This window comes from Catharus ustulatus, chromosome 8 (genome assembly GCF_009819885.2).
Source record: "Catharus ustulatus isolate bCatUst1 chromosome 8, bCatUst1.pri.v2, whole genome shotgun sequence".
NCBI lineage: Eukaryota > Metazoa > Chordata > Aves > Passeriformes > Turdidae > Catharus > Catharus ustulatus.
This window is the reverse complement of record NC_046228.1, coordinates 6,976,004-6,992,102: the sequence shown is the minus strand read 5'-3', so window position 1 is coordinate 6,992,102 and position 16,099 is coordinate 6,976,004. Positions and strand designations below refer to the sequence as shown.

The 16,099-nt window shown below is 38.8% G+C and overlaps 1 protein-coding gene across 1 annotated transcript; it reads left to right on the top strand.

The window, feature by feature from the left end:
* The first annotated feature begins 2,751 nt into the window (after positions 1-2,751).
* Positions 2,752-13,889, top strand: LOC116999617 (pancreatic lipase-related protein 2-like). Its single transcript, XM_042779523.1, is given in 12 exon segments — positions 2,752-2,800; positions 3,909-4,063; positions 5,015-5,140; positions 6,012-6,146; positions 6,611-6,719; positions 7,438-7,557; positions 7,646-7,768; positions 9,978-10,093; positions 11,016-11,145; positions 11,760-11,871; positions 12,877-13,045; positions 13,623-13,889. Coding segments are annotated over 12 exon segments (1,611 nt in total).
* The last annotated feature ends 2,210 nt before the right edge of the window (positions 13,890-16,099 follow it).

Below are 16,099 nucleotides of genomic sequence, written 5' to 3'. Positions count from 1 at the left end.
TGTGGGGTCCTTAAATTCTAATGAATCAGCCTTTCTTTGTCTATGAATTCTTAATGATGTAAAAAAAAGCATTAAGTATCTTTGAATGGGATGCTTTATCAGAGATCTGAGAACATCACACATGACAGTTCTGAGTTCTATTAACCATCACTGAACCCAATTTTGTCTGGGATAGCCAAGGAAAACTTGGAAGCAGATTTTTGTGTGCATATTTTAAACATTTCTTCATTTTTATTTACTCAACTTCTGTGGGTAACTGTTTAACTGATCAATCTGCAACCCAAATACAGACTTTAATTTTGTGAACAGAGGATAACTTGATTTTAATGTGACTAATTCAACACTTTACTGGACTAACTTAGTCTTGAAGAGATGAATAGGAACTCCCTGAACTCCATGCTAACCTTGATTCTTAATTTTCTATTGGGGACTCAGAGTTGGAACATATATTTGCTTCTATGATACAGCTGAAAAAATGAACCTTTCTAGGGAAGCTTTATTTAAAAAAACCCAAACAAACAAACAAACAAAAAAAACCCTTGAAAATGCTTTTCTACTTAGCATTTATAAGAATCACTTTAGTCCAGTTCGTATTTGTGTGTGCAAGATATGGAATAACTCATCAGTCACTGGAAAGGATTATACCAAAGGGAGTCTCCCCTTCCTGTACACCCTTGTCTTAGGAGGTGTCAATAGTCACCCTTGCACTTAAAGGGTTTAACACTAAAATGTGGAGATGCAGGTTTCTAATTTGTGTCTACACAGAATTATAGAATCATTTAGGTTGGAGAAGCCCCACATGCACCGACAGGAACAAAGATTTCTAGGAAAGCCTGATCAGAAACTTGAACATAATAGTATAACAACAATATAGTACTATGTGAAATGACATCATTATCAAAACACTAAAAAATAAAATTACTGCAATTAATACAATTTAATTATAAAGATTCATGGTGATTGAATGTGGTGACAATCTGCCCCAGGAACTATTCTCCTCTCTTTAAAAGCATTTCTGTCACCTTTTCAACGAAAAGGCAGGTAATTCATCCAGCAGCAAAATTAGAGATAAGAGATCTACAAGATGAACAAATACAAGTGACAGACGAAGCCACTTCATTTTTAAAATCATTTTTCATACTTCTTTTTGAATTTTCTCAAGTGACAGTTTGAACCATGCCAACACAGGCTAGCTCATCCCAAAACACTTTGTTTGTGTCTTCATGTTGCAACAGTAGACTTAGATATCAAACACAAATTTGAAAATTTTCCTAGGAATGGAAGATATTTAAGATAGAGATCAGTTCCAGGAAGGATGGCTTTGCTACTAAAACTGTGGAGTGGAATGCAAAGGATGGGGGTGATGTTGAGCTGCCACTGGGGTGATGTTGAGCGACAATCTCAACTCAGCATGGCACCAAGATGAGCACCACTGATTCTGAAAGGCCCTGTGTTTGTGCAGTGCTTACATCACACATCCCAGCAATTTTTAGCTTGAAAAATAATAACCAATGGAGGACAATAACAGCCTGTTTGAAACTTTGCATTAAGTGGGTGGAGTCGCGTAGCAACTGGTCGGACCTGGTTGCTGTTATCTGGGATGAAGGCTGACAGAAGGAGATCTCTTCTGGCATTACCTAACACAGCCACAGCTGGGAATCCAAGCATTGTGGAGCAGCAGAGGGTGAGCATCCCTCTGCCACGTGCCCTTGGAGGGCAGGCACAGAGCTGTCCTGCTTCTCTCCAGGCTCCTCAAAGAGCTTCTGCAAGGTTTGCCACAAGCAACTGCGAGGTCGACCCCGAGAACCTGCTCTCAGCCTTGCCAAGGTAAAATGGGATGCACTGGAGCCAAGAACGTCTAAGGAACTGAAATTGGGATCATGATGATGAGGGGTAGGGTATTTGGTGAGTGGCTGGAGGAGAGGAGATGGAAGCAGGACGTGCTTGAACCAGCACTTGGTTTCACAGGGATGAATTCTTTGCTCCTAGCAGTGCATTGTGGACTTCAGGGGACTGGGAAGACTGGTCAGGAAGGGGATGCAGGCTCTGCCTGTGCAGCACTGGTTGGATGATCTGGGCATGACAATTTTAAAGAATTGTCTATTTTTCTTTGAAGATAAGTTGCTCATGGTAGTAGGGAGACTGTGCTTAAAAGACTTTCCGTGCTTCACCTTGGAGTAAATGATGGATTCCATTTACCCCTGTGCTTACCTATCAGCTGGTGATTAACTGATCAGGCAGATGAGGGCTGATAAGCATACATGGCTGATAGTAACCATCAAAATGAGTTTTCAAGACCATCTGTATGATTAAGAAGCACAAATTTAGTTTGTTCTTGGAGTGTTTTTTAATGCAATCATTGATGGCAGTTCTGTGAGTAACTTTTCTATGAAATCCTAGGACAGACTTCAAACTGCAATATGTTGTTGCAAATCCTGTAAGAATTTAATTTGCATGCCCATAAACTGCAGCTCTACAGAGAAAAAAAGTTTCTGATTGTCAAGGACAGGAAAATGATCTTTAAGGATTCCTAAAGGATAGCTTGATTATGCAAAATCTCCATGGCAAACAGAAATAATCCCAAAGCTATTTTCTTGAAACCATACTGTTTTTGAGGAAGAGTTGGGTTTTTTGGATCTGAGTAAATGACTGAAGTGCTGAGTTTTGAGGGGTTTTAATGGGTTAAGGGAACCCTTACATGAATTCCAGATTCTAAATTCAATTACGTTTGAATTGTGTTATTCACTTCAGATGCTTGCAGTATGGATCACTACCCTTCTTCTCCTCAATGCAGCCAGAGGTGAGACATATAATGAATAAAACCTATAAAGAGTAAAAATTATATGCAGCTCTATATTCTAGAAAAAACCTGTTCATTGGAATGGATTTAACATAATTCTTCATTAGGACCACTGAGTCATGTCATGTCTTTCCCACATTTATCTCATTGCTTTTTAATTCTGTAAAGGTTATTTCAGCTAGCAAAGAGAATGGGAATCAGAAAGATATTTTTATATGCAAATTGGTACTGAAATTATTCCAGAACATTTTCCCCCTACCTACCCCCAACTCACTCATGGTAGCTACAGCCCTGGTAATGAGAGCCTAGGCCCCACTCTTCACTGAGCTGTGCAGAGAACAAGAAAATATTCTTGGTCCAAAATACCTCTTTAATGACAGGAAAGAATAGAATTTTTAATAGCAATAAAAATGGAATTTCAAAACTGTTGTGCTACAGCAGTGTGGAAGGATGACAATTAATGGCAACACCTGCATGTATATTTGCACCATTACTGTATTAAAGGCACAATAGAAATTGTGAAACCAGTCCTTCAGACACAGACCACACTTCCTGAGGCTGTGCTTTGCTCTAAGCATCCACTCAAGTTCCATTTTATTGCTTCCGCTAAAATCTTATGATGTCAAAAAAAGAGGTGGGGGGGAGATGTTTAATGTCTGTTGTGAGGCAACCAGAAGTATGTATTTTAATGTTTTGGTTTCTTTTTGCTCCTTCATGAACTGTTGCACAAGAAAATACAATTTAGATAATCCCTGAAGTTTAGGACTGGTTTAAAGGACTAATCTGTGCTGACAGCAAAAGCTGGTTTCTTCCCTGGATTCAAGATTTTATTGCCTTTTTCCAAGGGCTGTGTTAACAATATGTTTGACCAAATATATTCTGAGTTCCCCAGGCTGAGCTCCAGGCTCAGGAAGCTCTCCAGAAGTTCAAGTCCTTGCCACAACACCCAAGCACAACTGAGTCCCTTAATGAAAAATGCCCAGAAGTCCCATCCTAACCCAAATCAGGCTTGTTTGGCTTTCCTGGTGTAAACCCTCTCCTGCCAGCTTCATGTACAGAGCCTGTGACATTCCCAGAACACTAATATCTCTTTCTTTGTGCACCCCAGGAAGGGAGGTTTGCTACAAAAGGCTTGGATGCTTTTCAGACAGCCCCCCATGGGCTGGGATCCCAGGGAGACAATTGGCAGGCTTGCCCAGCTCTCCAGATGCTGTGAACACAAATTTCCTTCTTTACACCAGAGATAACAGGCTGAAATACCAAGTAAGAAAATGCTTTGTTTTTAAATACTGACAGTGTACAATGCATTCAATAAATTGTAGGGACAGCTTCTTTTCTCACATATTTTTTTTCTCATAAAACCCCCAGGAGAACCTCCAATTTTATATTAGCCACATGATACATTTCTTCCATCTTTTTTCCTTTTTCCTCATTTCAGCTCTCTGAGGAGCCAGGTATATTTACCACATATTAATCACAGCCCTCTAACACAAGTTATTACAGGCAAAAGGCTCCAGAATTTAGAGATTTTATATAGGTGGCAGTCACAATCAGCAGAGGTGTTTGTTAAGTCACTTCAGAACAAGTCCAACTCCTCCAGCTGAGAGGGCCTATGAGGTTTTAACAGAACAGTCTTTCACTGAAGGTGAGATGTCTGCTAATTAGTGCATTTTAAGTCAAGAAAAACATTACAAAAAATATGTAAGAGCTAGTACTCAGAGTTTCTTCAGAAGAAAATAATGTCTTCTTTCTCACCAAAATACCTACAGCCTCTATGAACCTGGTGGGCTTTCCCATAAAATATAAATGAAGCAATGAAGGTCTTATCTTCAAAGGAAAAAAGAAAGAAAAACAGGTATAGTTTCAAAGTAAGCCACATAATACCTTTCAGAAGATGCTATCTTTGCATTGCTATGGCCAAGTTCGATAAAATCTTGGACTTCCATGGCATGTTGTACCAGTACATCACAAAACATTGTGCAAAAGATGCCACTATCATTAGTTCAATTAACCTGAAGAAGTGAAGCATTTGTTGAAGTGATTAATTGATTTCCCCTTGAAAGGCAGTTTAGGAATGAGAAATAAGAGCTGTCTCTTCTGGGTCTAGAACTGTACCTTAACCATTGAGGTACTCTGCCCTTTATCAAAATGTGCAGTGGGATGGAACAGTCACATCCTTGTTGTGTTTGTTGGTTGTTTGGTTTTTTGGCACAGAAAATTTCAGCTACAAATCCTTCAACCATAAAAGCTTCAAACTTCCGAGCACACAGGAAAACTCGTTTCATTATCCACGGCCACCTTGCTGGAGCAGATCTCCCCTGGATAACAAACATGTGCAGGGTAGGTACAACTATTGTTTGACAGTCATTTTACTTGTATTTGATAGGCTAAATATCCACATCTGGCTTTCAATTCCCATATGGAATTTACACCTCTGATCTCTTGTTAATTCAGGGGATATTTAAGGAACACAAAAGTCAGAATGAAGCCCAGTTCCACATGACCACTCTCTTGTTCCTGGCTATGAGTACACTGCACTTCAGCCTTCTGCTGAATGCCCCTTTGCTGCATGTACCTCCACAGGGAAAGCTGTAATAAATTGATTTTTCAATTCCCTGCCAATAATAAAGGGGGAAAAAAGAGTGAGTTTTGTCACCTCAGCAGAAGGTCACAATAAACGTGTCAGTTTGAGTGACACATTTGATCTAATAAAACCAAAAGGCTTTGTTCAGCAGATTGGTTTCATTCTACTCTGGCACGTTTCAAAAATGAAATTTTTTACAGAATAAAAAACTAAATCAGAAAGTTCTGTTGGCAGAAGTGTCTGAATAGAATATTTTGATTATAATGTGTATCAACTTCAGGGCTGAACAATTCAAGCACAAATTTGAGGATCCTTTTAGATGATCCAAGTATAAAGAATTTGAAGAATAAAGATTGGACCTATTTTGGTAACAGGGGTACTGTCATTAAGAGAAGTTGGTATCTTAGAGCCAACCAAGACATCTAGAATGGAAAAAAGAGCTTATGAGTGTCCTCTAATCACTGGTTCCACTCTGCCTCCTTGTGTTGATCTTCAGCATCAGTAGGAATTACTAAAGATGTGTCATCACCAGTCACACAAACAAAACAAAATACAGTTTACACATGCCCTGCTACAATTGTAATTAGTGCCTATTTCCTTCTCTGCTGTTCTGCTGCTCTCCACCAGTTCATGTTCCACTCTGAAGATGTGAACTGCATTTTGACAGACTGGAGGGGTGGCTCCAGTGGTCTGTACACAGACGCTGTCAACAACGTCCGCATCGTGGGGGCCGAGCTGGAGTACCTGGTGAACTTCCTCGAGGTAAAAAATACCCCTGGAATGTGCACAGCCCACAGGGTAATGGTTGTGCCTTTAGGTTTGATTCAGCAGAGCCAGGAATAACAAGAAATACCCAGTAAAGCAGGTCCAAATGTTATAAAAGGGCTCTAATCCCACACAAATGAAAATACTTGCTTTAGTGTCGTAATTGATTTTGAAAAACTAACATGACTTTTCAGCAGTACTAAAGGTTTGAAAATCTGAATGAGAAATTAAATCCCCTAGATTTAGCATATTGGGATAAGATGGTGAATAGCCATGAACACCCTGAAAATGAAGAGGGGTGGGGAATTGCTTCTCTGTAGTTAGAGACCTCATCACCCAGTCACCAGGACACTCATTGCCCAGTGGTCTGGCCCTGTGCTGGCACTGCACAGGGACGTCCTGCAGTGTCATTGGCTTGTGTACCCACACTGGTTTTTTCTCCTTTCCGTAAATCTTCACAGAAAGACTATGGCTACTCTCCTGCCAACATCCATTTCATTGGCCACAGCCTTGGAGCACACGTTGCAGGGGAGGCAGGGAGGAGGAAACCTGGCATTGGAAGAATAACAGGTACTGCAGCTACTTCAGCTGATAAAACTTGGTATTTTCAAGCAATTTAAGAGAACTGAAGAATCTCTTCTGCTTTATAAACATACAGTGCAGAATGCAATGTGCTGGTTTGTCATAATTAACAATGTCCAGCCAGCATGGTGGCACACAAGTCATGACACAGTCACACATAGCTTTCTTTTAAAAACTCACTGTTTTCTGCTTTTCTTCTCCCCCAAGCAATTCTTTTCTCTGCATAGACATTGCTTTGTCTAAGCCATGCACACAGTGAGCAGTCACATGAGCAATTCAGGGAAACAGGGATCAGAGCTGTGTTTATCTCTGAAGAGACCTCACTGACACTGATACCAAGATATTCTGCAAATAAAAACAGACTTCTTGCCAAATAAAAATTCATAAATAAATCTACATGCTCAGAGTAACATCAAGATTTCATATTTTTCAATAAAATTATTAAAAAATCCCAACAAACCACTTCTTATATCATTGCTCCCAAAAGTAAGCCAAGCAGCCATCAGCATTTTACTGTGCTGCAATGCCTTCAGTCAGCTTCCTATTAATACCCTGCCTGTTTTTCTGGCTGTGGACCACAAAATGGATTTTTTATTTGTGGAGTAAAGGCAGAAATGTAATCACATATATGTAGCATACAGAACCTGTATTTGATGATATACACATAGTATTATTTACTCAATCAGATATATCTCCATTCATTTAGGTTTGGATCCAGCTGGGCCCCTTTTCCAGTACACTCCCACAATGGTTAGGCTGGATCCTTCAGATGCACAATTTGTTGATATAATTCATACTCATGCTGGTCATCTTTTCTTTGACTTTGGTAAGTTTTCATTTAAAGGCTGCCATTGGCACACAGCTGGCTACAGAACACCTGAGAGTGATCTGCCAGGATCCCTTGTGCCTTTCAGCTCCAGGGATTCTTCAGCCTTGTGGCCACCTGGATTTTTACCCAAATGGTGGGAGGAAGATGCCAGGATGCAACCAGCTTCGTGTACCTCCTGCAACTCAGGATATCAACGACCTGATGAGAGGTAAATGTATTTTAAATAAGTAGTATGTCATTATAAGTTACAGTTAGAAACAAAGGCTGGGATAGGTAAAACCTTCATACAGCTCAGATTTGGAATAGGGAGACAATGCTCAAAAATGGAACATTTTAAGCTACCTCTGAAATGCCCTCCTATTTTCTTTTGTACTAACCAAGGCAAATTCTAGATGAAAACTTCAGTTAAAGCATGCAAAATTGTGCATCACAAGTTTTCTAAAAGCCTTCCACTGTGCTCAGTGGGAATTTCTTACATGAAGGACTGGTGAAATTTCATTCATGGATAATCCAAAAATGAGTAGTTTAAAATCTGAGCTCTTCTTCTCCCTAGGAAGATATCACTCCCCATATTACTGGGATTCATCCATGCCACCAAGCTTTAGTCTCTTCAAAGGGAACAGCCCAAGGTTAGAAATATAAAAGATGATAAAATGACTCCTTCATTAGTAGTTCTTCAAAGAAAGCTGGGCAGCTAATCAGAATTACCCTGGGATCCAGTACAATAGATCCACAAAATCCTGTCTTCTGATCCTAACCTACAGAAATGAGAACATCTCTTATTCACAGCTAAACGTTTTGAAATCCCTACCACTAGTTAAATAATTGGCTTTCAAAAATCCTCTCCCTCACAACTGGTTGAGAACTTAGTAACAAAGAGAACCAAAAGCTTGGTGTGCACAAAGTCACTTGGAACAAAAACACTTTCCAATTTGATTGCATAAGAATGTCTGCATTTAAATAAAAAAAAAAAATCAATATTTTCCAGAGACATTTCACAAGGCTCTTTGCAATATTTTGTCGTGAAGAAGAAACTCTATTGAACACGAGCAGATGGAGATGGTTGTTCAAGCAGCTCTTAAAAATAGAGACAGCCTTAACTCCCTCCTCTTGTTTAAACCGTACTTTGTTTGGTAACCTCTCTTTTGTGTGCTAATGTTTACATTTATGAAGTGTTTTTATGTACAAAGTGCTTTAGAAATAATATTTAGTGACTTTTTCCCTACAGTTTTTGATGCAGTAGAAAGACTGTAGGGGTTAAGTTAATTTGCCACTAACATAAATTGAGCCAGCTGTAAGAGCTGAGGGTTTAAAAGCACAAACCCTTCTGAATTAAAGAAGGAGCTACTAAGAAAACATACTCAGGAAGCCTTGATGGTGCAGATTATTTTCAAGAAAAGCAGACAACAAGTACTTTTCAGAGAGATTTTATTGTGGGCTTTTTTTCTTCCCTTATGGAAAGAACAATATGTCAGCTGGTCAACACCAACTGGTCTATCTTTAAGATGCATGAATATTGCCATTAGGGGAAATTTTGATTTCACTACAAACTGTGCTATATTGAAACTACTTCAGTGCCTCCCAGATTTCCCCCACCTTGCACTGAAGTGCAATAGAACCCATTTTTATGCAAACAACCTAACTTTAGTATATTGCTTTTTGATGTAGGAGAGACCTGTGAATCAAGGAAGACAACATGTGCTGTAAGGGATGTGTAAATAAAACCCGAATGGCACTTTCTTCTTTCCTTTCTGGCTGCTTATAAATTTCAGTCTGATGGGGAAAAGTACTTGTTTCAAAGAGTTCTGACAAAATCAAGGACACACTGCCAATTATCCTGCTTTGCAGAGGATTTCACAGAATTGCTATCAAATGACTGCAGATTTTCTAGCACTTAAAAACACCAAAAGGCACTGAATTTAAAATAATTGCTAAAATTACCTTTAATTCTAGAAATTAGAGGAAACTGTGATTTTACAGAATACCGTGTTGTGATAACTGTAAGAAAAGGAAAATACTTCATTGTAACTACTGTATGCTTTACAAAAACTGTACCTATGAAATATTCCAGTCTGAAATATCAAAGGGGAATACTCCCAAATGCTTCTTGATTCACCTTGGTGCATCTCCACCTATGTTAAAAACTACCTCTTTCCAAAAGAAAAAAAATAAATGTAGGCATAAGTACACTATCTTACTACAAAACCAAATAATTCACACTTTAAATTTCTTTTAATAATTGCTATTTATTTTACCTGAATCATTGCTATTTCTTTTATCACTATGTGTGCAAGTGCTTTTGAGAAAAAGAGACCAAGATGTTTCTTTGGCATGGACTTTATGTTAATGTTTTTCTTTAATCACTTTTTACCTGTTGGGTTTTTTTGGGGTTTTTTGGTTTTTTTTTTTCACTCCAGCATACAGATCTTTTGGATGTGGACATAAAAGAAGTCTCAGGTATTATGCTGAGAGCATCATCACTCCAAATGGATTTGTTGGGTATCAGTGTGACACTTACCAAGAGTTTGTGTTGGTAAGTTCCAGGTCTGGATTCATCTGAGGGCCTGTAGCTCTACCCTTCTTTTAATAATTTCTGGGACAACCTCTACATTTGGGACTGTGGGATAAGGGCACAGGGGACATTCAGAACCAGTGACTACATTGAGACCATACCCAAACCCAAGCTATTTCACAATAGAAAAGTGATGATGATAATATCACCTTTTTTTCATCAAATGCACAAATAGCCAAAGGTCCACAAATACCAGTTTGAACAGAACCTGCCACATATCAAACTGAGCTACCTAAATATAGCAATGCTATTTTTTCTGACTGCAATAATTCTGCTTTCATGCTTATCTTTATTTTACTTTTTTAATGGATGTCAAAGTTTTGATCTGATTGTTTGATCTATGTAGGTAGATTAATTAATTAAGGCTCTGCATGAGAATAAAGGACAAAGAGCTGACAGAACAAATCCCAAATGGAAACCCCAAACTTCAGTATTCCTAAACATAAATATTTTTACCATATGAGTGAGATATCCAGCCAGACCCCACTGGAGGTGTGGTCATCCATCCTATAACCAGCAGAAAACTTTCCAGTGGACCCTATGAAAGGTGAATATATTACCTGGATTTTATAGATCTGGATGCAAGGTACAACATTTTTTATGGTATTTACTTATGGCCTCTGCAAGACCACAAAGAATTAGGCCAGATTTCCAACCTGTTTCTCCCTGATTTTCAACAAGATGAAATAAGCTGACTGACCACCTCCTTTTTCAACCACAACGATAAATACTGAAGACATGATCTGAACTGAGAAGCAACAACCTAAAAAACCCCAACCAACCAACCAAAAAAACCTAATAAAATACCCTAATTTCCTAAAATTTAAGAAGTGAGATTAAAACTGATGATGTCTTATAACACATATTTTTATTTCCCCCCCAGGGAGACTGCTTTCCATGTCCAGAGGAAGGATGTCCACTGATGGGTCATTATGCTGATAAGTTTTTACATAAAACTGAAAAAGAAGAGCAAAAGGTTTATTTGAACACAGGATCCTCCCCTCCATATGCTCGTAAGTGCTCATTTTTAGGTGTATTCTAAAGTGGCAAAGAATTATGTGTGAAAAAGGACCTTACACTTCTGCAGAGCTGCTACACTTAATGAGCTTCACTCCATAAAATATCTAGAATTTTAGGTGTTAGGAACATGCAGTACTGGCATTATTTGGGAAAGCTGAGATAATTGTAAAAACACATCAAATGATGCTCACCTTTGGGTTAAGCTGGGTTATTACACGATGGCTTCAAAAATTCTATAAAGCTGAAATTGGGAGGAATTTTATGCTGAAAGTGCATAATTTCAAATTTTAAAATGTTGCATTGTTTTTATTGGCAAAAGTTTATAAAACTGGAGCATTTCAGGATATTTTTGCCAAGCTCATCAAGTCAAAATGGCAGGGAGCAATGAGAAATACAATTTTAGTTGTGATTAATTTACAAACAGCCACAGGACTGGGAAATAGGGAAATTAAAGAATGAGCTGTAATTTATCACAGGTGGTTTTTGCTTATCAGTGCATTTGTGCAATCCTTTTCTCTCTCTTAGAGACACTGAAACATATAAGAAATTTAACCCTTAGCAAAGAAATCTCCTTACAACTGTAATCCATTTGATTTTGCTTTCCAAGGCTGGCGGAAAGAAATACATGTCAAAGTATGTGCAACAGAAACCATGAAGGGAAATATAGATGTAGCCTTGACTGGAACTAATGGGTTCAGGAAAAAATATACCATTGACAAGTAAGTTTTGAATGTGGCTGTTGAAAACGTGGCTCTGTCACTGTTAGCACATGGAATGTGCACACAGCTGTTTTCACATGCTTTTTTTCTCTGTGGTCTGTGATTTACACTGGTAATAAAAGTAGCTGATAAGTGATTGAAGTTCCCTGCGCTGCAGACTGTTGTAAAAATCTGTTTGCTGCTCCCTCTTGCATTTTCTTTTGTTTTCTGAGGTTGATGTTAGCATAGCAAAGTGGGCAAGAGCTCTGTGGCTGCTGCTGGACTCAAACGTGATTTGTTGATCTCTGAGAAGACAAAGAGCTCAGTGATGTACAGTCATGTAAATATTCCCTCCTCTGGGGAATATGTGAATAAGAAAGTTGCAGATTGCCCATGAATTGTGCTGGAATATGAGATTTCTGTCCACTCAGCCTGGCCTTTTCCAGTAAATGTGAATTTAAATCTCAATAAAGAGATGCTGGTCAGCAACCCAGCTTCAATATCACAAAACCAACCTCCTCTATGTTTGAACACAGCCCCATTGCTGGTCTGCACCAGGAGTACCTTTTGTTATAAATACATCACTGCAGCAATAAACCCACAGATAATTTCAATGCTAATGTCACATTGCAAAGTGTGTTCTGTTAGAGTGAGCAGTGATAGCACAGAAGGCACAAAATGTAAACTATAATTTTCTATTTCCTTCATGGTTGAGAGCAACCAGAAACACTGAGAGAACTTTTTCACTTGGATTTATTTGAAGATAGATCTTATTTTTAAAAGTAATTTACAGAATAAATCATGGCAATACTTCCAAAGGCTGTGCTGATACGTGTTTTCATCCTGAAAGGCACAGGAATTTCAGCAAATCTATTAAAAAAGTTCATAAAATTCCAACAGTGGTATTCAAAGCCCCAATTTCCATGGCACCCCACAGCTCATCTCCCTTACTGCCTACAGTCAACTTTTCTTTCCCCCTCACTGTGTAGAACACCAAACGTCACTTCTGTGATTTTCTTTTGGCAGGGGAACTTTCAAATCAGGCAACACATACTTGAACTACATTGATACAGAAATTTCTGGGAACATTTCAAAAGTTGAATTTCTCTGGAAAAATCATGTAGGTCATGTAGACAGAGGCTGCATGGGAGCTGAAGAAGTCAGAATCATATCTGGGGAAAATGGAAATATGTAAGTACACAATGTAATGATGTAAATGTAGAAGTTTTTCTCCTAAATTGCAGTTTCATGTGCCCAGTTCTCCATCAGCACTGAGCACACAGACACAGCTCTGCAGAGTTCAGCACTGTACCTGCCTGGGCAATATGAAATATTCCCTGGAATCATCATATGAATGATGATTCCAGCCTGAGCCAATGGGCCTGGCAGCCCTGCAGGACATTAGATCCACTTTTGGAAAATATCTCTCATTTAGTTTTAAACCAAAATTAATCCAGTTTATGAGTCCACCCCACTCATGTAAACTAGTGTGGTAAATTGAGTAATTCCCTTCAAAAGCATGCTCCTGTCCCGAATGAAAATGCTAAAGGAGCCTGATCTAAAGGGCAAACACATCCTAAAATTTAATAATTAGTCATGAACTAGTAAGTCTTCAAAAAAAAATTGATAACACGCACAATCTATGTTCTCAGTCTATTGGAACTTATGCTTTGGCTTAACATGAAATAAAGACAGGGTTTGTGTGGATTATGTTGGCTAGATGCTATGAAGATGTCCTGTTTGATGACAAATATTTCCTTCCTCGTCCCCAGGTCTGTGTTCTGTGGGTGTGGAGCTGTGCAGCCCAGCAGGTGGCAAGCCCTGGCTCTTTGCTGAGGGCCAGCAGTGCCTGGAGCTCTGCAGCATCTCTCACCAGCTACCAGAGGACCCTGCAGCCAGCAGCAAAGGATTCACCAGGCTCTCTCTACAGACTTGGAGACATTTGCCCAGCCCTCTATGAAAGCTCAGTTTCCAAGTTCGTGCTGTCATCTTTTCTTCATGCAGGGCAGCTGCACTCCTGTGAACCATGGTTACAATGACAGAAAGCACATCTGTTATAATAACCAGCTGAGATCTTTTCTCTACCTGAAAAAAGGCATTTTCTTTATGAAAACTGTATTGTACTACTGAGGAACTTGGATTTTCTGGCAGCCTTCAACAAGAAACTATTTTCTCTTTGCCAGAGAAGCTGAATTTTCCACCTCTACTTCACCTTTGTGACAATGCTGAAGTCAGACTTGAGCTACATCATCTGGATTAGCATTACCACTCTAAATTTGTCAGCACTTGATTGTACTGGTTAGCAAAACCAGACCACTAAGAATTATAAGCTAAGGTTCCTTTGTTTCAACGCAAGCTACCCACAAAAATTATTTCATTTTTTAATTACCATATGTTGTCTAAGGCATGCAACTGATTTTTGCATCTGATGATGCAAAAAGGTTTATCATTTGGGTGCAGAAATTATGTGTATCAATCTCATTGGGCAATGTTGGGTCCCATCCTGGCAACCAGCTATTCCAGAATGCTCCCAGTGAGGTTCACCAAGGTGTTGGTGTGTTACACAAGGCTGAACATGCCTGATGAACAGGTGTGTTTCAAATTATGCAGCAATACTTTTGAGATGTCAGAACCCTGTCACCTGCTGTGAAGTTTGCTGAAGGAGCTTGCTCAGGGTATTGGATAAATCAGGTGTTTCCCTTCTCAGAGTCCTTCTTCATCACCCTTCATTTGTCATCTCCCTACGAGCAGGGTGGGAGCACAAACCACCTAGAGCAGGAAATTCATTCTTCTTTTCCCCTTAAGGAAATTTCTTGGCAAGCTGCCCTTCTTGAGCAAGATGAAGGGCATCTTCTTGCCTCTCCTGTGCTTCCCTGGAGACATAAAAAATCCCAGGTACTTCTATACAGTTTGGAAATATCTGTAACTGGTAATTACAACATCTTGAACATCCTCCGTAAACCATGCATGGCTCTCTGCCCCAGAGTTGCACAAATTAAGGAGACTCTATTATTTTGCCTTTCTTACAGTCAGGAACTGAAGCAAAATAAATGTAAATATTTTCTGAGGATCACAAGAACCTGTGCAGCAGGGGCAGGAACTGGGTTTTATGGCAAAAACAGGAGTGTGATCAGTGCCATGTAACGCATCACTCCTCACAGGAACAAAACAAAGTCCTGTTGACTCAAGATTTCTTTAAAGCCTGTCTTCTCCTGCCTCCACACTTGTGCCCCTTTTGCAATTCTAAAAACTGATTTGATGTTTTTATGATAATAAATCATATTCTTTCAAAAATAAAAGTTTCATTTTGTTTAATTTTAAGCTATAGACTTCAACAGCGTTCTGACAAAACGTGACAGTTCATTTAGGCTGCTGGCTTGTGCTACAAGTGGGGTACAGCTGATTAGACCACTTAAAAATATGCATTTTCTGACCCAAATTGTTCTGCTAAAACTAGAACATGGTATTAATTTCTTCCCCTTGTGTTGTTCTGTTTTCATTCTTGTAATATGCTATTTGTTGAGTTAATTTTTATTCTTTGTCATTGTAGATATCAACACTGCCCTTCTTTGCTAATGTATTTTTAGACAGAACAATAAAGACATTTTTATTACATAAAGGTGAAAAAACCCACACTGACAGCAGCTGTGTGTTGCTGCTGGCAAATAATCTTCTTCCTTGTTTCTTTCTGTATGTAAAATATAAAATTCTTCCTGGTATAAAATCTTTAGATACTATCACCTCATATTAATGGTGCTAGTCCAAATAATGCAAGAGTTTGATCTTTCATGAAACAATCTGCCTTTGACAAAGATCTCGACAGGCAATTCTTTCATATCTTTAAAACAAGGTTAAGCCATCTTTTCAGAACAATTTAAATTGAATCTTTAAAATGTCAAGTGAGACAGACCACTCGATGTGTTTGGCTGTCCTGTGGAAAGGTAGTAGATATATGATGATTTACATTCTATCTTTTATATTATTTAAATATTGTACCAAATTGTAAGTGCATCAGAATTACAATACAAATTTAATTTTATACTCCTTAAGCATATGTTCACTACAAAAATTATGCCAAAGGTAAATTGATAGGAAAGTCATTATGAAGCTTTCAGCCTCAGTTACTTTGCTCTCTTAAGGCACTCTTTCAGCCATGGGGTAAGGTAAAACAACTACACAAACAAACCTCTCAAGTCTTTTATGGAAAAAGGGACAGCAATAATTAGCAATCCAAAATATGAACTGTCTG